At 37.7% G+C, this 24,258-nt stretch overlaps 1 protein-coding gene across 1 annotated transcript in view; it reads right to left on the bottom strand.

Moving 5' to 3' along the window:
* Nucleotides 1-4,900: 4,900 nt before the first annotated feature.
* The window catches only part of LOC126298112 (uncharacterized), an 84,642-nt gene continuing 65,284 nt past the window's right edge, over nucleotides 4,901-24,258 (bottom strand). Inside the window, exons 9-11 of the mRNA XM_049989433.1 lie at nucleotides 18,556-18,659; nucleotides 10,930-11,083; nucleotides 4,901-4,975 (exon numbers count right to left, since the gene is read on the bottom strand). Of these exons, the coding sequence (XP_049845390.1) occupies nucleotides 4,901-4,975; nucleotides 10,930-11,083; nucleotides 18,556-18,659 (333 nt within the window). The remainder of the gene's footprint in view (nucleotides 4,976-10,929; nucleotides 11,084-18,555; nucleotides 18,660-24,258) is intronic.

The following is a 24,258-nucleotide window of genomic DNA, read 5'->3' as shown; positions in this document are numbered from 1 at the left end:
GAGTTGAGCAAGGGCATCATTTTTCTGCAAGACAACGCTCGTCCACATGTGGCGAGTCAGACTAAACATCTTATCACATCTTTTCAAGGGGAAACTCTATATCATCCTCCGTACAGCCCTGATATTGTGGCCAGTGACTATCATCTGTTCCTGCACTTGAAGAGCGTCTTCAGGACGATGATGAAGTCAAAACAGTGGTGATGCAGTGGTTAACAAGTCAGGCAGCAGACTTCTATGAGGAAGGTATTCAAAAACTGGTACAACATTATGACAAGTGCCTCAATATCAATGGAAATTATGTAGAAAATTTGATTAAGGTACAGGCTTTCACGTAAAAATAAAATTAGTGAGATATCTTAGCACATACTTTTTTAATTTTAAAATGGTACTTACTTAAAAAACACACCTTGTACTACACCCTAGCAGACTTCTTTTGTCCTGTAATGCCCTATTTTTCTGTGATGTTTTCTTTTCATGTCCACTATGATTTGTCCAGCATGTGTTATTTTGCTTCCAAGGCAGCAGAATTCTTTAACTTTATTTTCTTGAAGTTCACCAATTTTTATGTTAAGCCTATAGCTAGTCTCATTACTGTTACTACTCATTACTTATGTCTTTCTTTGGTTTACTCTTAATCAATGGTGGGTGTGCTCATTAAACTGTTCATTCCATTCAAGAGATGCTGTAATTCTTCATCCTTTCCAGAGAATAGCAATGTCTTCAGAGAATCTCATCACTGATCTCTTTCTACCCAGAATTTTTAACCCATTCTTAAATCTTTATTTTATTTTTGTTACTAGTTTTTCAATGTATAGATTGAACAGTTGGGGCAAAAAGTGCATCCCTGATTAACACTCCTTATAAATGAGCACTTCATCCTTGGTCTTCCATTTTTATTGTTCCTTCTTGCTTCTGCCTAAATATATTGAATAGGTTTCAGAGCTTGCTCATTATCAGAAAATATGTGGAATTCTTCTGTGTAGTAATATGCAGTTGCTTATTTTGCCCTAAAAGCTACATGCAGGCCTACAGCATGAATCTATTTAGCAAGAAAAAGATTATTCCTTTTTTCCACAGAATTTTGAATGTCTTGCACCACTGCACATTGTCAAATGCTTTTTGTAGGTTACAAACCTATGAACATATCTTTATTTTTGTTAAACTTTGCTTTCACAAAATCATAATTGCCTCTCTAGTGTCTTTATCTTTCCAAAAGCCTAAGGACTCATTCTCTAACTAATCCTCAATTTTTTTCCCATTCTTCTGCATACTAGTCTTATCAGAAACTTTGGTGTGTGAGCTGTTAAGCTGATTGTGTGGTAGTTCTCACACTTATGAGCCCTTCCTATCTTTGGGATTGTGGGGTGACATTTTTCCAAAAGTTGATAGTATGTCTCCAGTCTCATAGACTCTACACACCAACTTTGAATGGATGATTCATTGCAGCTGCACACAATGATTTTACACATTCTGATGGAATGTTTTGTATCCCTTCTGTCATATTTGGTGACAAGCCATACAAAGCTCTGTTAAACTGTGGCATCAACACTAGATCCCATCAGTCATCCATATGAACTTCCATGCCATCCATCACATCATCAGTCAAGTTCTGCCACTCCTGGAGGCCTTCTCTGTACTCTGTCCAGCTGTCCACTCTCTTCTTTGTACTTAGCCATGGAATTCCCACTGCATTCCTAATGTTGATGCCCTTGCTTTTAATTTCACTGAAGGTTGTTTTGACTTTTTTAAACAATGGATCAGTCTTTCTCACAAAAACTTCTTTTCCATTATCTTCACATATTCCCTTCTGCCTTTCATTCTGGCATCCCTGTTCTTCAATTTATTTCAGTCCTACATGACATACATTGTTGTATTCCTGTCTTGCTCTCAATATTTTTGTAATTCCTTCTTTCACTGATCAATTGAAATTTTTCTTTTGTTTCCAGGTTTCTTCACAGTTTCCTTCCTTCTACCAATTTTTGTGTATCCAGCTCCTATAATTGCCCTCGTTAGAAATGTCCTTTCCTCTTCCACTTAACTACCAAAAGTGGTAATCATCGTCACAATATCAGTCTATCTGCTTCTGTGTACATATTACAGTCCAATGTCTGTTTTCAGAATGTCTGTCTGACCATTATGGAACAAAGCTGGAATGTTCTTGTGTTTTTAGGTCTTGTCAAAGTTCTTCAATGTATAGACTGAAGAGTTTGGGTCAACACTGCACCCGTGATTAACACCCTTGTTAAATGAGCAGTTCATGTTTGGTCTTCAGTTCTTAGTGTTCCTTCTTGCATCCTGTACACCCATCTTTCTCTACAGATTACTCCTCATGTGATTTTTGAAAAGTGTATTTGCTATTAGTAGCAGAAATTTATTGTATAAATCCATTAACCTTCCCCCTCCCTCATGCCTATAACCAAACCCACTTTCTCCCAAAACTTTGTCTCCTATTCCTGTTTCTTCCCCTGCTATCACATTCCAACCCTGCATGATTATTCAATTATCCTCTACCTTTACATACTGCATTACTCATTCAGTATCTTCACATGTATCCTTTAACTACTGCTGTTGGCATTGGTTTGTTGTAGATTCTAATGTGAACAATAACTCACTGTCTACCATATCATTTTATTCATAACAAATTCTACTGCCATTAGATCATTTTCTGCTGCTGTTGACATTGTAATGTAGTTGTCTAATCAGAAATTCTTATCTTCTTTCTATTCCACATCACTGACCCCTACTATATCTAGACCGAGTCTATGCATTCATCGTTGCATATTTCTTAGCTTCTGTTACCTATTCACAATTTTGACATTCCACAATCCACCTCACAGAAAGTAATCATTTCACTGGTAATTCAATCAATGAAGAGGTATTAAACTGAACTGGAAAGAACCAGGCGTTATTGTAGGGGGAGACTTAAGCCTAGACATGAAGTTTCAAATAAGTATAGGGAACAGTAGTTATGTAAATATGAAAATACTTGCACAAGATAGTCTATGATGGATGGCTGCATCAAAGCAGACTTTGATTTGATGACTATAGCAATAACATAGAAAACTGCGAAGTTCTGCATCAGTCAAGATTTTTTCTCTTGATAAAATATGCCACTAGAGCTTAAAGTGGGAATAACTTCAGACACACTTGCAACACATTACAATTTTGGGCTAGGCCTGAAGTCAAATGGTATCTTTTTCTTCCTAGCATCATATTGCCTCTGAAATGCAGGGATCTGAGCTCAAGTCTTGGTGCAGTACACCTTATTCAACTTATTGCAAATTTTTCTTGCTAAATAGATTCATGCTGTAGGACTGCATGTAGTTTTTAGGGCAAAATGAGCAACTGCATATTACTACACAGAAGAATTTCACATCTTTTCTGATAATGTGCAAGTTCTGAAACGTATTCAATATATTTAGGCAGCAGGGGAATATTACTACATATTCAAAACCCTCGTTTTCAACCTGTAGATTGCTCAGAAGGGCTACACATGTAAATACAAGAAACAAGCTTGCATAGGAGCCTAAGAAACTGATTATATTTTCATCCTATGACTATGGTATTAAGTCACAGGACCTAAAATCATTCTCAATGTTGTACTCGTTGTTGGTGCTTGTATGGTGGGTGCTTACATAACCATGGTAGGCAAAGTGTGTAGTGTTTCAAGAAGCACCATATCAATTATTTATACTGCATGCATGGGGAAGTAGAAAAACATCATCCACTGAATCATAATAAGGATGAAACTGTGTGTTGAATGATCAGGACAGATGGTCATTGAAGAAGACAGTGATAAAAAATAAGAGGATGACAGCTGCAAAAATCACTGCAGAACTGAATGCTTCAGTCACAAATTCTGTCTGCCCCAAAACAACATGAAGGGAGCTCCATAAGCAGAGAACTGCAGTGGAAGCTGGAATTCCAGAATCACTCCATCAGTGATGCAAATGCCCGTAACACGAAAATATGACAGTGAAGCCGTAAGACCTTGGCTGTGGAGCAATAGAAAAAATGATTTGAATGTTCAAGTCTTTTTTCACACTGTTTACAACTTCTGGCTGACTTTATGCCATAAGTGTGAAATATAAGGGGGATCAGTGCAGATTTGGGCAGCTATATGATAATATTCCATGGCCTCACAGTTATTCAGCAATGTCACAGTTCTGCCCACTCTAGGAAATTTTGGCTCAACACCCACTTGTTTTTGAGAAAATCGCCCCTAAAGGTTATGATGAGCAGTCAACTCAAAATTGTTCACTCCCGGTAGCTGAGTGGTCAGCGCAACAGCATGTCAAACCTAAGGGCCCGGATTCGATTCCCAACTGGGTCAGAGATTTTCTCCGCTCAGGAACTGGGTGTTGTGTTGTCCTAATCATCATCATTTGATCTCCATCAACGTGAAAGTCACCAAACTGGTGTCATATCAAAAGACTTGCACCCAGTGAATGGTCTAACGGATGGGAGGCCCTAATCACATGACATCATCAACTCAAAATTGTCGAGATCGATAAATAATTGTAAATAGAGCATTTCTCATCATCAGGTATGGGGTCCACAATTGCATACTTTTCTAGAAATCAAGGAAAGTAGCTCTTACAACTGCCACTTATGTATACACATGCTAAACACCTTTTGCTGAGAGGGGATAACGGCCAAGGTAACTGGCTGGGAAGCAGATAATCCAGAATTGAATCTTGAGGAAACCTAGCGGATCTTATTCTTCTTGTTTGTATTTCTCCTTAACTCAATTGGTAGGGATAGGAGAGATAATAAGATAAGTGAATCAATAAGGAATGATAAAAAGGTAGGCAAATAAATTTCTCAAACCTCTTGGAATAGTAAACAAGTAAAATCTTACTTCTTCCCGTCACACTTATGTGTTCTCACTTTTCTTCAATTAATCAGATGAATGGATGCAGTTGGCTATCTGTGGTCCCTCATGAGGAATTCTCAGTGCTCTTAATTGGAGTTGCTTTCATGTGACAAAGCTTAAAAGTTTAATTATTTACTAATTCATGCCTTTTGGGAAATTAGTTTGCCTACCTTATTGTTATTATTATTATTCCGTGTTTAGTTGTGTACCTTATTAACCCTCCAATCCATACAAATTCTGGTACCAAAAATTACAATTAAAAAAATGAAAAAACATACAGTTTCCTTGAGATTTGATCCCAGGTTATCCCAGCCAGTTACCTCGGCAATTGCACTACTGGCACACTTGAGCCAAATCAGTTGGCCGTGTCTGAGGCCTTCACCTTGCAAGCCACTTATATCTTCCTATAGTCATTGAATTTGACACTTTACCATAAAACACAGCATCATCAGAAAAGAACTGCAGATTGCAGACCACAGTGTCTGCCAAGTCATTTACGTATATAGAGAACAACAGTGGTCCTATACACGTCCTTGGGGCACTCATGACGTACCCATGTCTCTGACAAACATTCACCGTTGAGGACCATATACCAGGTTCTTTTACTTAGAAGTATTCAAGCCACTCACACATCTGTGAACTTATTTCATATGCTCAATCCTTTGTTAACAGCCCAGAATGGGGTACCATGTCAAATGCTTTCTGAAAATCTAGAAATATGAAATCATCTTATTGCCCTTCATCCATATTTCACAGTACATAATGTGACAAAAGGGCAAGATGACTTTCGCATGAGTGATGCTTTCTAAAAACATGCTGATTAATGGACATAGGTCTTAAGAAAGTTTATTATATTCAAATGGAGAATATGTTTAAGGATTCTGTAGCAAACTGAAGTCACGGATATCACTCTGTGGTTTTGTGGGTTTGTTCTTTTCCCTCCTTATATACTGGAATCACCTGCACTTTTTTCCATTGATTTAGGACTTTGTGCTGAGTGAGAGATTCACAATAAATGTAAGCTAAGTAAGGGGCCAGTGCCATAGAATACCCTTTGGTAAACTAAACTGGGCTCCTTCTGGACCTGTGACTTATTTTCTTTCAAATCCTTTTGTTGTTACTCTACACGAGGAATGCTTATTATTATGTCATCCATATAGGAGTCTGTGTGATGTGGTAATAATGTTATGTTCGTATGATTCTCCTCTGTGAATGATTTCTTAAATGAGAAATTTAAAGCTTCAGCTATTATTTTGCTATCTTCAACTGTAGTTGTTGTATGCTTTGCACAAAAATCTCTTCACAGATGAACAAATCACTAATAACCTTTACCTGTCATCAGTTGTGCATTCTCTTTTGAACCGAGAGTGTAACAGCCTCTGCTTCCTCAGCATCTTCCTAATTTCATTATTAAACCTTGGTGGGTCTTTTCTACCCTTTACCCTCTTAGTAGGTACATAATTTGCCAAACCGCACCTGCTTAAACTTTGCCTCTAATTCCTCTACATTCAATTTGCTGGAACTAAGTGATATCAGTTCACCATCTAAGTGAGATGCCAGCAACTGCTTAATGCTCTATCTAGCAGAAACAGTCTCCTAGCATTCTTGATTGATTTCTGAACTTCCATAATCACAGTTGCTATAATGTCATTATGGTTGCTAATCACCTTTTCTATACTGTCATTGTCAATAAGGTCTGGCATATTGTTAGCAGCAAGATCTAAGATATTTCCACTGCATGTGGGCTGCCAAGCTGTCTGCTCAAGAAAGTTTTCAGAAAACGCCTTCAGAAGTATTTTCGATGACTGTCTGTCTGTACCCCTTGCAATGAATCTATATACATCCCAGCCTATACTCGGTAGTTTAAAGTTGCTTTCATCTAGTATTTCATGATCTGGATATTTCCACACTGCTGACCATAGACTTTCTTTGAATAACTCTAGAACTGTCACAGCAGGTGAGTGGCTGTTAAAAACATTCAACAATTAACTTTGTTTCACTTAGACCTGTTATATGTGACCAGATGATGTCATTGCAACATTCAACTTCAACCTCAATACAGACAATATTTTTGTCACTTGCAAGAACATTTCCCTCCTGAAGGAGTGGCCAAGGTGAATGGGCAAAGCCAGATGGCCAATCTCCATGCTGGCCTCCACCTCGAGTGATGCTAGCATGTTACCACCTGCCACTCATCCTGCTGTGAGGTTGGATCCACCATGTCAGGTAAACTAGGAAGAGGGTAAAACAAGTGACACCTGTGGTGTCCCATGTGATGAGCCAGATTCTTTGCCACCACTACACTCTGAATCTGCAGCATGAATGTGACTGACCATAGCCAACAGAACATTCAACTGTTTGTGAACTGTGGACAGTTCCTTCTGCATCTGTACACAGCATGTACATATTCTAACCATCCTAGCAAGAGAAACTGAAGAAGTAAACTATAAAAGCAAACAGATTCCTAGATATGCAATTTGCTATCCCTCTGATGTGTCAGGACAAAAGAAGGTTAGATTAGGTTAGATTAGTACTTGTACCATAGAGAATGAATACGACACTTCGTAATGATGTGGAACATGTCAGGTTAATAAAAGGTGTCTATACAAGATATTACATGACACTCAATAATTATTTATTTATTTATTTATTTTTAGAGGTTGAGAAATTACCCACTTACTATATTCCAAAATTCATCTAATGAGTAGATGGAGTTGCCATTAAGAAATTCTTTTAATTTCCTTTTAAATGGTATATGGCTATCTCTCAGACTTTTGATGATATTAGGTATGTGACCAAAGACTTTTGTAGCAGCATAATTTACCCCCTTCTGAGCCAAAGTTAGATTTAACTTTGAGTAGTGAAGATCATCCTTTCTCCTAGTGTTGTAGCCATGTACACCGATATCACTTTTGAATTTGTTCGGATTGTTAATAACAAATTTCATAAGTGAATATATATATTGTGAGGCTACAGTGAAGTTTTGTAGCTCTTTAAATAAGTGTCTGCAGGATGATCTTGAATGAGCCCCAGCAATTATTCTGATTACATGCTTTTGTGCAATGAACACTCATTTACTCAATGATCAGTTACCCCAGAATATGATGCCATATGAAAGCAGAGAATGAAAATAGGCATGGTAAGCTAATTTACTCAGATGAATATTGGAAAAATTTACAATGACCCTAATAGCATAAGTAGATGAACTCAAGTGTTTCAGCAGATCATCAGTGTGTATTTTCCAGCTCAACCACTCATCAACGCATACACCTAGCAATTTCGAATATTATACCTTAGCTACAGATTTCTGATTGACGTCTATATTTATTAATGGGGTCATTCCATTTACGGTGTGGAACTGTGTATACTGTGCTTTGTCAAAGTTTAATGAGAGCACATTTGCAGAGAACCGCTTAATGATTTTCTGAAAAACATCGGTTACGTTTTCACCAGTTAATTCTTGTCTGTCGGGTGTGATAGCTATACTTGTATCATCGGCAAAAAGTAGCAGCTTTGCATATTTGTGAATATAGAATGGCAAGCCATTAATATATACTAAGAACAGCAGAGGACCCAAGACCGAATCTTGCAGCACCCCATTCTTGATTGTTCCCCAGTTTGAGAAATCACCAGTTTTTTGCATATTATGTGAACTGTTTATTTCAACTTTTTGCACTCTTCCAGTTAGGTACGATTTAAACCATTTGAGCACTGTTCCATTCATACCACAATACTTGAGCTTATCTAGAAGTATTCCATGATTGACAGAATCAAAAGCCTTTGATAGATAATGAAAAATCCCGACGGGTGACTTCTGGTTACTAAGAAAATTTAATATTTCATTAGTGAAAGTATATATAAAATTTTCCATTGAAAAACCCTTCTGGGAACCAAACTGGCATTTTGTTAATACTTTATTTTTACAAAGGTGTGAAGCTAATCAACAATACATTACTTTTTCAAGAATTTTGGATAAGGCAATCAGAAGAGAGATTGGGCGGTAGTTGTTGACATCAGACATATCCCCTTTTTTATGCAGTGGAACGACAATGGCATACTTCAGTCTATCTGGGAAAATATCCTGATTCAGAGAGCTATTACATATGTGGCTAAGAATCCCATTTACTTCTTGTGAACAAGCTTTTATTATCCTGTTGGAAATGCTATCAATCCCATGTGAGCTTTTATTCTTGAGAGAGTTTATTATCTTCCTAATTTCAGATGGAGAGGTGGGTGGAATTTCAATTGTATCAAATGGTGTGGGTAAGGCCTCTTCCATTAACTGCCTTGCTTCTTCTAATGAACATTTAGATCCTATTTTCTCTGCTACATTTAAAAAATGATTATTCAAAATGTTTTCGACTTCCGGCTTATTATATATGAAGACAGTAACTGTTCTCAAAAGAACAAAATACTGTTGATGGCCGTGCAGCTTTTCCCTGGAATAAATGATGACTAACTGAAACCCTCAGCTGCTGACAGGTGGTGTTGATATACCTCAATGTGGACAGCTGAAAATGTGTGCCCCGACCGGAACTCAAACCCAGGATCTCCTGCTTACATGGCAGACACTCTATCTATCTGAGCCACTGAGGACACAGATGAAAAGCATGACTGCAGGAACTTATCCCTTGCATGCTTCCCGTGAGACTCACATTCCCAACTGTCGACAATTCTACATATGTAATGTACCTTATAAGTATTTGCCCATTCACTCATTACTCGCACATGCTTTGGCGATTCCCGTAACAGTTTGGGCAACCTGTGCGCATTAGCATGGATGAAGGTCAATGGCTGGGTAGCCTTTAACTATATATATGAAGACAGCAACTGTTCTCGAAAGAACAGAATACTGTTGATGACCGTGCAGCTTTTCCCTGGAATAAATGATGAGTAAGCAAATTGGTTTCCAGAATGAAATTTCCACTCTGCACCAGAGTGTGCGCTGAGATGAAACTTCTTGGCAGATTAAAACTGTGTGCTGGTCTGAGACTCAAACTCAGGACCTTTGCCTTTTGCAGGTGAGAGCTCTACTGACTGAGCTACCCAAGCACAAGTGACAACCCATTCCCACACTTTTACTTCCACCAGTACCTAGTCTCACACCTTCCACACTTCACAGAAGCTCTCCTGCAAAAGTTGCAAGACTAGCACTAGTGGAAGAAAGGAAATGAGTTTGTTTAAAGCAAGAGAAGTATTCTCACTGGGAACACCACATATGGTCAGTACAGTGATCATAGATGTGGCTTCCCTTGATGCAGCAGCAGTGAGTGGAGTACCACCAGTGGTATTTGCAACAACAGCAATAGTTGTTGGAGTGGCACCACATTATATTTTCAAGTGAGTCCAGGTTCACAGTACACCATCACGAAGGGCACATCCATGTGTTGAGGCTCCAAGGTGGAGAAAAATTGCTAGACTGCATTTCATTCATATCAACATATGGGCATAAAACTTGTGTGATGGTAAGGGTTGCCATTGGGTACACAACATCACTGCCTGTGGCTATGCTTGATATTCAACTCCTACATCACATTACCTTTCAAGAAAGTTACATAACAATGGATATTGCTCATGGTGTCCTGAGCTACCACTATACACAGTGCATTTGACAGTTATCCTGGTCAGCACACTCTCCAGACCTCCAAAGACTGAAAACCATTGATTTGGGGTGCTGTACCACCCACCAGCCACAAAAATTAATGAATTTTGGTGTACAGTTGAAGTAGTATGGAATGACGTTACTAGTCTCCATCCATCCTCAGTTTGTCTTAATGCTCAGCCAGGTTCCTGTCACTGTTGCTGTCAGTGATGGCAACTCTCTCTCTCTCTCTCTCTCTCTCTCTCTCTCTCTCTCTCTCTGTGTGTGTGTGTGTGTGTGTGTGTGTGTGTGTGTGTGTGTGTGTGTGTGTGTGTGTGCGTGTGCGTTTATAGCATCTAATATGTCTTGTATGCACTAGAACTGAAAATATATTTCTATTCATTAACCAGTTGATAGAATATTTCTTAAACAGCTCACAAAGACAGTAATAAAAAGTCAACTATTCACTTACAGTGTGATCATTTAACATAACTTGTTCCATTTCAGCAATGTCATGATGTGGTTGTGTCTCATTGTTTATGACATTTGATGCTAATCCCTGTGTTGGAGGCTGATTTATTGAACTGCTTGCCACCAAAGTCACTCCATTTCTTGAGAACGATGATCTAGCATCAAAAATACAATATTACAGTCAATGTTGCACAAGAGTAAAAATACTATTGTGACTATGTTTTTGAGCAAAAACAGTATTTACTTTGTTTTACTTTAAAACATAACATACTGACAGAAATAAATCTTAACACAAAGAGATAAAGAAAAATTGGTAGGTCTGCTTCTACATCTGAAAGATAATGTCTGTTGAAATTTTACCCAAGTTGCATAAGAGTAGGATTGTAATGGTTATGAGTATTAGCTGCCTATAAAATTGGATGTAGTGAGTCAATGTTAGTGAAGAATCTCTTTATGATGTCACTGAATTTGAACAAAGTCAAGTAATAAGGCTATGAGAAGCTGGATGTTCCTTCTGCAATATAGCAGAAAGACTTGGCAGGAAAGCAGCCCTGTACGTGATTGCTCACAGCAGTGGTCATGGGAATGTATGGTTGTAAGGAGACCAGGCTTCAGACAACTACATGGCACTACCAAGAGAGAAGACTGTCACATTCTGCATATGACTGTGGCACATTGTATGGTGTCTGCAGCAGCAATTTGAGCATCAGTTTGCACCAAAGTGACACAGCAAACTGTTACAAATCAGTTACTTCAAGGATAACTCTGAGCCAGGTGCCCTAGAGTGTACATCACCTTCACACCAAGTCACCGCTGTTTGTGACTTTAGTGATGTCAAGAAAGAGCTCATTTGAGGGCAAAGTGGAGGTCTGTTGTGTTATCTGATGCAAGCAATTTCTGCCTTAATGCCAGTGGTGGCTTGGTGTTGGCTGGAAGGAGGCCAGGTAGCACCTGCCACCAGCCTGTCTGTCCTCTACGCACAGTGGACTTACACCTCAAGTTATGATCTTGAGTGTGTTCTCGCATGAAAGTAGGAGCACTTTCATATTTATCCCTTGCACCTTGTCTGCAAATCTGTACATCAATCTGGTGATTCAACCTGTTGTGCTGCCATTCATAAACAGTACTCTAAGGGATCTTTTCCTACAGGATAACACACACACACACACACTGTTGTTGCACCCCAACATGTCCTACAGAGTGTCAACATGTTGCCCTGGCCTGCTCATTCATATTAGATCTGTCTCCAATCAAGCACATATGGGACTCCTGCATCATGCACAACCTCGTCTGGTGTGCGATATTCTCTGGTGGGGGGGGGTCCACCAGGGGCTGAACCATACAGTAACCCTGGCTTCTGTGTGGGGCGGCGGAGGGGTGAAGTGGACTGCAGCAGTTGTGGACCACTGCGGCTGCAGCGGGGACAGAGCCACTCCGTTGTTTCTAGGTCCCCAGTTTTCATACAATACAATACTAGTATTTCACATTTCTGATGGCTTTTCTTGCACTTACATTGACCTGTGAGTTGCCACATTAATCAGTTAAATATATTACATAGACAAATGCATTCCAGAAGTTTCATTATTCTACGGTAATTATTTCCTGGTGTTGGGATTTTTTAAAATCCATCTGTGTATTTATGACTATGGAAGTGTGTTAAAATCAGATCTGTGAGTAATTATGTTTAGCTGGTTAATTTATTATTAGTGTAGATTGATGCATTGCATCCATTAAAGAAAAAAAAATCAATACAACACAGGGCTGTTATTGGCACTAAGTATATTTTGCTTTTATTATATTGTTAGATGCAGAACAGTACCAAGAAATGTTAAATTTTTCTGCAAAATACTTTTATACAAGAGGATAAACTATTGATTCTATAGTAGCATACTACTCTCATTTTCAGATAACTTGTCATGAAGGGGATTCACATGAACAACATTCCAAGACCGTGCATTTGGTTTTACTACAGATAAAATACAGAGCCAAAACTTCTTTGCCACAAAGAAACTGTTAACCTAAGTAGTGGGCTGAAGCACACATCTATTTACAAATTTGTTTTTCCCCCACAATACAGTTTCTTCCTACTGATCCGGTTTCACAATGTAAAACAAAAGGTGAAGAATATCATGCTAGTCTCTTTGATCCAGATTAACTGTGTGAAAAACAGTGTAGAAAGGGCACTGGATTGCAAAAGGAAAAAAGCCACCTTTCATCAGGACCTACAAAGGTTCTATGGAAACTATAAAATTGGGAATTTCTTTGAATACCCATTCTGCTGATAATCTAATGAACACTCCAATGATTATAGAATGGTAGCCATGCAAAGGTATTTAGCAGATTATCCTAAATCATTGTTATGGGATGAAAGATACTCAAGGGATAAATGATGTGATGGGTAGCATGTATAAAAATGAGTGCACTTTTGTTCTATAAGCACAGTATTTCACTCTCAGGTAAAAAAAAAAAAAATTCTCTTTGTCACAGTACTTTGCCAGCAGATGCCTGGAGAGTATGTGTCTGATTCTTTCTGTTTATAATTATTTCTTCTTTGGCTTTCTACAGGTTTACATATGCTTTAAACCCGAGATGCTGTCCTTCTACTGAATCATCAAACCATTTATCCTGTTTTCTATTTGCTGTCATTTATTTGCTAGTAGATGTTCACATTTCATTTTAAATTATTACCAAACTTTCATCACCCAATACTCATATAATGATTTCAGTGCGACATTTCTTACCTGCTATGAGTAAAGTGTGTTTCTCTTTTACACCCTAAATTAATTTTGAGGTTTCTTGTGTACAGTGTCCAATTGTTTCTTTGCTTTCATTCTAGTTTCATTTGATTGTGACAGCTACCATTGTAGCAATTGGCATAAATTATGTCTCTGTTTTATGTTAGTACTGTATTCCAAATGTTGGCTTTTCTTTTACTGCACTCCACATTTACATTGCACAGTGGTGATTCATTCTTTTCCATGTTACTGATACTCTTCCATATTTCCTTCTCATTATACACAAATGTTACTCAAAATTCATACAACTTTGCTTTAATCATACATCTACTTGTTTCTTTGTACCTCATTTCCATAACCATATTATTCTATAAATTCCTTAAGCCAATATTTTCTATATTTTCTTCAGCTTTTTTAAGGTATGCTAAAACTCATATTCCTATTAATTTCTCTGGAGTACAGAACGCTTTCATCACACTGCTTGAAGCATGGCTAGCCAACTGTTTTATAAGCTGTGCTAATTTGGAATCTTCATGCTCACAGTGCATTCTCTTTAACCACAGAACACTCTGTAATTCAATGTTTATTTAAAAACAGTTGATGAGTTTTTAATATTTTCAGATGAAAGGTGGTTTTTTATGAGAGGGAAAATGTAATTAGTTTTTTAATAAATTAAACAAGTAGATTGTACATTACTTAATTATGCAATAATGTGAGGCATGTATGGTGACCACTTTTTTAATCTCCTTTACCTGGGAGCAGCATACACAGTCATAGTAAGGGATGACATAATAGGCAAAAGGTTATTCATGAAGCTGGAGAAGAACTGGAAGGTATCCATGTGAAAGCTTTAAGCTGATTGCCAAGAACATTGTAGGACATTTGTGAAGGTAGACATGCAGTTTCCCAATAATGTAAAGTGCAATAACATCTCTCAGACAAGAATATGGACTTCTCCATTGGATCTGATTCAAGAAAAATAGCTCAGTTCAAACTAATATTTTCCACGAAGAAAAATAGTAAGAATAAATTCCACAATAACTTCTTGTTGAAGTTTAACATCTAACATAGGAATTAACAATGCCTAAATTTCAGTCAGTATGTATAATGAAGAAAGATGTCATCAGGGTTGGTCCTATAATGTAAATAGATGTGGTAGTCACTTCTATGGAGGACTTTAGCTTGGTGTGGTATTTGTTTCTATTATGGTTTATTCTCCAATCTAACTGGTTCTTACTTGTTTTATCATTTTAGTTTTTACACAATTATTAGCTTTTCTACAGTTGTTTCTCACACCTCAGTTTCCAGTTCACTAGTGAGAGACTAACAATTTCAAGATTTGTGTCTCTATAATAAGTAATACCTGTGTTATCAACTGGAAAAATAAGTAAAGCATTATTTACAGTTAAGTGATGTATATTCTCATTCACATGCACAAGAAGCTGCAGTCCCCTACATAATACAGTTAAATATCTAGCTGTAACATGAATTGGAATGAACATGTAAGGATTGTAGCAGGGAAGTTAAGTGGTCAACTTTGATTCGCTGGGAGAGTCTTAGGAAAATGTGGTTCACCTGTAAAGAAGACCACATATAGGGCACTAGGGTGACCCATTCTTGAGTATTGCTCAGGTGTTTGGGATACACACCAGGTTGACTTAAAGGAAAACATGAAAGTTATTCAGTGGAGGGCTGCTAGATTTGATACTGGTAGGTTCGAACAATATGAAAACGTAATGGAGATGGTTCAGGAACTCAAATGGAGGTAAGGCAAAAGAGGAACACTACTAAGAGAATTTGACGTTGATTGCAGAATGATTCTACCGGTACCAATGTACATTTTGGGTATAAACCACAAAAACAACGTAAGAGAAATTAGAGCTTGTATGGACTCATTAAGACCATCATTTTTCCTGCTCTATTTGTGAGGGGGAGGCGTGTTTATAGCGATTAGAAGTGCAATAATATCGAAGGAAATTGACGGAGATTCGAATTGTTAAATGATTTGGGTGAAGGTCACGGTTAAAGCAGGCTCAAACATGGTCATTGGATGTCTCTATAGGCCCCCGGGCTCAGCAGCTGTTGTGGCTCAGCACCTGAAGAATAATTTAGAAAATATTTCGAGTAGATTTCCCCACCATGTTATAGTTCTGGGTGGAGATTTTAATTTGTCGGATATAGACTGGGAGACTCAAACGTTCATAACTGGGGGCAGGGACAAAGAATCCAGTGAAATATTTTTAAGTGCTTTATCTGAAAACTACCTTGAGCAGTTAAACAGAGAACCGACTCGCGGCGATAACATATTAGACCTTCTGGTGACAAACAGAACCGAACTATTTGAATCAGTTAATGCAGAACAGGGAATCAGCGATCATAAAGCGGTTACTGCAATGATGATTTCAGCCAAATAGAAATATTAAAAAAGGTAGGAAGATTTTTCTGTTTAGCAAAAGTGACAAAAAGCAGATTACAGAGTACCTGACGGCTCAACACAAAAGTCTTGTCTCAAGTACATATAGTATTGAGGATCAGTGGACAAAGTTCAAAACCATCGTACAATATGTGTTAGATGAGTATGTGCCAAGCAAGATCATAAGAGATGGGAAAGAGCCACCGTGGTACAACAACAGAGGTAGAAAACTGCTGCGGAAGCAAAGGGAACTTCACAGCAAACATAAACATAGCCAAAGCCTTGCAGACAAACAAAAATTACGCGAAGCAAAATGTAGTGTGAGGAGGGCTATGCGAGAGGCTTTCAATGAATTCAAAAGTAAAGTACTATGTAGTGACTTGGCAAAAAATCCTAAGAAATTTTGGTCCTATGTCAAAGCGGTAGGTGGATCAAAACAAAATGTCCAGACACTCTGTGACCAAAATGGTACTGAAACAGAGGATGACAGACTAAAGGCCGAAATACTAAATGTCTTCTTCCAAAGCTGTTTTACAGAGGAAGACTGCACTGTGCTTCCTTCTCTAGATTGCCGCACAGTTGACAAAATGGTAGATATCGAAATAGATGACAGAGGGATAGAGAAACAATTAAAATTGCTCCAAAGAGGAAAGGCCACTGGTCCTGATGGGATACAAGTTCGATTTTACACAGAGTACGCGAAGGAACTTGCCCCCCTTCTTGCAGCGGTGTACCGTAGGTCTCTAGAAGAGCGAAGCATTCCATAGGAATGGAAAAGGGCACAGGTAATCCCCGTTTTCAAGAAGGGACGTCGAACAGATGTGCAGAACTATAGACCTAACGTCGATCAGTTGTAGAATTTTGGAACACGTATTATATTCGAGTATAATGTCTTTTCTGGAGCCTAGAAATCTACCCTGTAGGAAACAGCATGGGTTCCGAAAAAGACGGTCGTGTGAAACCCAGCTCGCGCTATTTGTCCACGAGACTCAGAGGGCCTTAGACACGGGTTCACAGGTAGATGCCGTGTTTCTTGACTTCTGCAAGGCGTTTGACACAGTTCCCCACAGTCGTTTAATGAAAAAAGCAAGAGCATACGGACTATCAGATCAATTTTGTGATTGGATTGAGGAGTTCCTAGATAACAGAAAGCAGCATGTCATTCTCAATGGAGAGAAGTATTCCGAAGTAAGAGTGATTTCAGGTGTGCCACAGGGGAGTGTCATAGGACCGTGGCTATTCACAATATACATAAATGACCTGGTGGATGACATCGGAAGTTTACTGAGGCTTTTTGCAGATAATGCTGTGGTGTATCGAGAGGTTGCAACAATGGAAAATTGTACTGAAATGCAGGAGGATCTGCAGCGAATTGACGCATGGTGCAAGGAATGGCAATTGAATCTCAATGTAGACAAGTGTAATGTGATGCAAATACATAGAAAGATAGGTCCCTTATCATTTAGCTACAAGATAGCAGGTCAGCAACTGGAAGCAGTTAATTCCATAAATTATCTGGGAGTACGCATTAGGAGTGATTTAAAATGGAATTATCATGTAAAGTTGATCGTCGGTAAAGCAGATGCCAGACTGAGATTCATTGGAAGAACTGTAAGGAAATGCAATCTGACAACAAAGGAAATAGGTTACAGTACACTTGTTCGCCCACTGCTTGAATACTGCTCAGCAGTGTGAGATCCGCACCAGATATGGTTGATAGAAGAGATAGAGAAGATCCAACGGAGAGCAGCGTGCTTCGTTACAGGATCATTTAGTAATCGCGAAAGCGTTACGGAGATGATAGATAAACTCCAGTGGAAGGCTCTGCAGGAGAGACGCTCAGTAGCTCGGTACGGGCTTTTGTGAAAGTTTAAAGAACATACCTTCACCGAAGAGTCAAGCAGTATATTGCTCCCTCCTACATATATCTTGTGAAGAGACCATGAGGATAAAATTAGAGAGATTAGAGCCCACACAGAAGCATACCAACAATCCTTCTTTCCACGTACAATACGAGACTGGAATAGAAGGGAGAACCGATAAAGGTACTCAGGGTACCCTCCACCACACACCGTCAGGTGGCTTGCGGAGTATGGATGTCGATGTAGATGTAGAAGGGGAGGTAAGTGACTATAAGTGGTACAGGATGCTCTCCACCACACATGGAAAATGGATTATGTATGTAGATGTAGATAAATCATTTTAGAATATTTTATGAGACCAGTAAAGTCTTGAATTTGTGTTGTTTCGTCATTTTAGATTAGTGCATATTACAGGTATTGTTCCAATCATGACATAGTTACTAATTCCTTGCTAATGATGGTACAGTGGGTTAATAACTGTTAAGCCCATATTACAGTGAGTGTACCTACAAATTGATAGACTTGCAAATCATAAAATTCAATGCAGCACAGAATGTTCATCTTTCATCACATTCTGAAAGTGCTTACAAAATATTATCAAGATCATGGCATCTCACCTCTGTTTTCTTGAACCCTTGGTGCTGTTCAGTCTCTTTTGTGATGGTTTTTTAGTAAGGTTTTGCTTCCTTGTTGCTGCTTTACTTGTCTTCCTTTTCTTATTCTGCAATACATTATATACACACAACATTTATATTAATAAAAATACTTAAGGGATCTACAGGTTTCAAACAAAATTAACAAAATTAAACATTCAGTTTAAGCATTCACCTGCCTCATAGACAGTACAGGCCTACTGATATGCAAGAAATTACAATAATTAATGTCCGGAGCTTGGTAATGAGGATGAAACATGTACCTCACCACAAATCACCACCAATAGACACCCAAAACATTTACTACTTTCAATTTTAGCTATTAATTCATTCACACATTGTTTCTCATAGATGCCATTGTAGAAGAGAGCCACCAGGGAGGTAGAACAAGTCAAACTACACATTACCACCGAAATAGTGCCATGATGTACTATTCCTGTGGAACAAATTAACAACAATTGATAACAAATGTTTAAGCTATTAATCAACAGTACCTGCTATGCTTAGCGTATGTTTTAATAAGCAGGAAATTAGTAACTAACAAAATTAATTGTGCAAGTATTAATTGCTTTTGTATGATTTACGAAAAAACTGCAAACGACTTCATTGCTGTGCTCTGTGTAGCATTCAGTCACTGTCGGCCATGAAGTGAAAATATTTCCAAATGATTACTTTTAGAAAATGAAGGTGGGTCTGAGTGTATCTCATTGTTTTCAATGATTGCATTTGTAACTTGTTTTCCATGAGACAGGTCTTCCAGTGGTTTAAGGAGTCCATATATGAAGAAGTTCTTTTGATGATTACATTGGCCAGAGCACCCAGCAACTACTGGAAAAAATACTGTGTTTGGATAACGACTGTACAGCACACACAGTTCACTAATTGGTAAATGTGGCACAGTTTTCTACTTATAACTAGAGACCAGATTATATGAATTTGCATGTTGCTTATGCATTTGGATATTTGGCTCCCTTTCACTAGTTATTGCACATTTTAACTAAAAACTAATGATGATGTACATTGTTGCTCTATGTTTACAATATTTTAAAAATTTAGACAGGCAGTCTCTAGCCTGATCTAGTTTTGATGTCTCACAGATTGACTGTGACCTAGGACAGTGTGCAGTTACTAAAACAGAAGCCACTGCCTAGTGAAGTCGTTACAGAAGAGGAACAGGAACAGGCAGACAGAGTCAATGCTCCTGTGCCTGTGCCACCGGTTAATCCGCTCTGCTGTGATACTGTACATGTCAGCAGCAATTAAATTCAACAACACAAGCATTTAGATACATGTCCAATTTTTCAGTTTAGCTTCCATTTACTTGTATACAGTTAAACGTGTTCACAACTTGTAGTGTGTAATGTGTTGTGCACCATGCTGCCCAAAAAAAGAAATGTCATTTCATGGCTATCTGATTATTCTGGAACATTTATGTATGATGGAATTATTTTATATCATTGAGTTCCTGATAAAAATGTTTCATGCAAAAAAAAGTTTCAAGTAGACCAGCATGTCAAGATAAGTCTTCATATTACAGCAATGGAGAAGAAAGGACCACAGAAAGTTGCAGTAGTAGGGACTTGTCCAAAGGTAACCAAAAAAGGTTGGTTTAACATGGATCTATGTGAAACATTCATTGCAAGCAATATTCCTCTACACAAATTTACAAACCATGTCTGCAAAGGCTTCCTGCATAAGTATTGCTTAATCCTAGAGCGGATGTGCCATTGTTAATAACACGAGAGGGCGCACAGCACACTTTGTTCACATGAAATGAATAGATTTCCTTATGTTACCAAGGTAGGTCAGGTATGATCAAAATCACAGTTTAATCTTAGTTTATTTAAACAAGGAGAACATAAACTTACATAATATGAGCTGAAATACTGTTTTATTAAAAAATAATGAAATACATTTTCACTATAATTTTCTGTTGTCTGTGACAGGTGTTAATGAGACAGTAATGACGCATTTGAAGCATTAAACAGTGCAGTTGCACCATATCTCGGTCAGCTGTGTATTCAATCACTAACTATCTCGTAGACAACTGCCTCAATGTGGGATTATGTTGGTAGTTCAATACTGAGGTAGTTTTTTTGAAGTGATTGTAAATTTTTTCTTGCCTAGCTCGCTTTGTATTTTATATTACTGCTGCTCACTTGAAGATATGACAATACAATTTATCGCTGTGTTACCTGAAGCAATACTGAAGGAATAGGTATAGGTTTGCAGTTGTGAAACAAAAATGAAGCCACACAAAATCATTTTATTTTTGGTTGACACACTTTATACACAGACATGCCTGCTCAAGGGTTAAATCACAATATACCAGATGAATCAACACTGTGTAAACTTTATGTACCAACAATTTATGTAAATGTTCTGGAAGAAATATGACATGAACTCCAGGAGAGCATTATCTGGGCTTCAGTTGACAAAACCACAGATACTTGTGGCCACTACATTGCAAATTAAATTGTTGGTGCTTTAAAAGAAGAGCCTTCTTCTTCCTATTCAAAGGCCTGCAAAGAACTAGAAAAACTAAATCATTCTATGATTGCCAGATTTGTGAATGAGAGTATTAGAAAAAAAGTTCCAGAATCTTCTGCAGATGAAAGGGTGTTTGTGTTTATTTCAGATGCTGCTTCCTATATGATCAAAGCAGGAAAATCCCTCAGAGTATTTTGTCCCAATCTGATTCATGTGAGTATATCACCTTGCTGAAGAAGATTGTACAAAGTTTGTGAATGTAAATAAACTGATTTCATCCTCAAAGAAAGTGTTCCTAAAGGCTCCTGTTCACATGAAAACCTACAAAGAAGAACTACCAAATGTGCCGTTACCTCCTAAACCAGTGGTAACTCATTGGGGTACGTAGGTCAAAGCTGTGTTTTTTTACAATGAACATTTTGAGGCCATTAGAGGGACTCCGATAGTGCAGACGCTTTAGCAGTTGGCCATTGCAAGTAGGCTTTTAACGATTTCAGTATTAAAAAAGACATTGCTGTGATTAGCCCTAATTTTTCCCATACACCTGTAAGTACTAAAAAGCTTGAAACTCAAATGTTGGTATTGAATGAATCCATCCAGTTAAAGAATAAAATTATTCTAGTGAACTCCTGAGTGCTGGAAGTATTTCCAAGAAAACTTAAAGAAAAGTTTGAAAACATTTTAAACAATAACCCAGGCTTTGAAACCTTGTGCCAAATTGATAGTTTTATTAATGGGAGGGGTGAACTTTTACCAGAAACAATGAGTACCAACATAGCACCCAGATTCAGAGATTGCCCAGTTTCCTCAGTTGATGTAGAATGGTCTCTTTCTGCTTACAAAAACGTTTTGAGTTATCAAAGACACAAAATTACTACCAAACATTTGGAACAGTACTTGGATGTTTATGTTTACAATCACAGAAAAATGTAAAATAAATTGTAAGTGATGCTTTGGTCCAATAGTATTCATTAAAAGTTAAAGTTGTTCAAAAACTTTTATGAATGTATGTTGTTTTTTAAATAAAATACTACAGAGTTTTTGAGCATGCCCCCTGCATGTGATATATCTTGAAGTTGTTCCTGTACATATAGAATATTTTGCTGTGAATCACTTGCATTGCATCTGATTGTTACTGACAATAATAGCAAAGAAGGAACAATTCTTGAAACACGATATTGTTCCCATTTTGCAAATTTTTAGAAAATATTCTCAGAAAGGCCCAGTTCCTAACCTCTAGCAGAAAGCATTCAGAGAAAGATATCAGTATTCTAAATGTACCAATTTTCTGTGGGGCAGTGCTCTTCCTTGTAATTGATATACACAGGTTCAATTTTGAGATATAATACACACAGTAATTACCATGTTTTTTTTTATTATTTGATCTAGCATATTTCAACACTTTTCATGTATTTTTTGAGCATTTTTCAAGCATATTTTAAGGTTTTTATAATGCATATAAACCAGTCTCTATTTATAACAATCTCTATTATATTTTGTAAAAGCTGATATCTTAACAAGATATTAAATTCATAAACACCACTGCAAATATACTACAATGGAAGTTACTGCATTTTGAATCTTGTTGTTTGATGCTTGGTAGATTTAATACCAGCAGTTTAAAAACAATATTAAGTATGAAAAAAATTGAAAGAAATAAGTGAGACTTGAGGCAAAGGACCTGTCATGGATATGGAACACCATTAGCCTGACTAATCCTATGAAGAGAAGAGGAGTAGCGAGCTGATCAAGAGAAATATAAGAAATTTCTTCAATGGAAATGGACACATCACAACAGTCAGACTTGAAAATGAGAAATGCTTAAAGGCACATCTGTAGTGAATCAAACTCTATCAAAAAAACATATTTATTATCAAGCTAATATTAGCACCAAATTAATATACTCCCTCACCCATTCTACAGCTCAGTCACAAGACTATGTGATTTGTTTTTCATCAGAAGCAAAACAAAACATTAATGGGCATTACTTCAAATCTCTGAAAGCTGTTTGATATTCACAGCATTCCAGAAGAACCTACATAAGTAGGTTTGAGAAGATGCAAGTTACCAAGTTACACTACTACAAGCTTTAAATAAGAAGTGAAAGTGTTAAACTTATTGACATATAAAGGCGTTCAACATTGTTAATCAAATTTCAAAGTTTCATCCATGCAAAACACACACACACACACACACACACACACACACACACAGAGGGTACACTGTACAGTGTGTGTGTGTATGTATGTGTGTGTGTGTGTGTGTGTGTGTGTATGTGTGTGTGTGTGTTTGTGCATGCGTGAGGAGGCGCTTCACATCTTTTCATAGCAGATGTTCCAGTATATCCATTTGTTTTCCATATTGGCTCTGTATCAGAAAAGTTTGGCAAGTACCTTCCAAAATAAATGTAGCAGGCAGCAAACACAGTTATGGAAACAGAAATTCTAAATTGCTTTTGCACGCTTAGCCAGTACTTATATAATATAATTAATTATTGTGAACTAATATTCTAACCTACATTAATAATACCTATGAACAGTTTCATTTACATGGTTGAATGGATCTAATTTTATACTTGGCTGATATACAGTGTTGTTTGTATAAGGTTTGTGTTGTGGTTTCCATAACTTGGTAACAATTTTCTCCATGACTGATGATGCTAGAAAAGGCTTTGCATATACAGGGTGTACATAAAGTCTAGGAACACTTTCAATTATTTATTGCACATGAACTAAAAGATTGTACAGATGTCATACATATTGCATTTTGAAGAGAAACTCTGTAAGTTTTTTTTACAAACATTTGATATGTGAAACATGAGTGACTTGGCAGATATCAATATGGTAATCAAATTCTTTCCATACCCATCCCACCAGGGCATCACTGACTGTGGCAGTAGCTTCTCGTATTCCCTCGTGGAGCTCTGCTACATCATGTGGTAGAGGCGGTACATACACCAGATCTTCAATGTGTCCCCACAGAAAAAAGTCACACAGAGTGAGATTGGTGATCAGGGGGGCCATTTCATGAAACAGCTGTCCCCTTCTGTAACAGTCCAATTTGATGGGTTTCATAGACAGCTTCTGTCACAGGACTTCCCACACTGTCACTGGAGCCACAGGACGCACGATGCACTGATTTCTTTGGACTCCTTATGAATGTCTCTTGTACGTTCTC

This window comes from Schistocerca gregaria, chromosome X, assembly GCF_023897955.1.
Source record: "Schistocerca gregaria isolate iqSchGreg1 chromosome X, iqSchGreg1.2, whole genome shotgun sequence".
Lineage (NCBI taxonomy): Eukaryota > Metazoa > Arthropoda > Insecta > Orthoptera > Acrididae > Schistocerca > Schistocerca gregaria.
The sequence above is the reverse complement of the archived record's forward strand: the minus strand, read 5'-3'. Positions and strand labels throughout refer to the sequence as shown.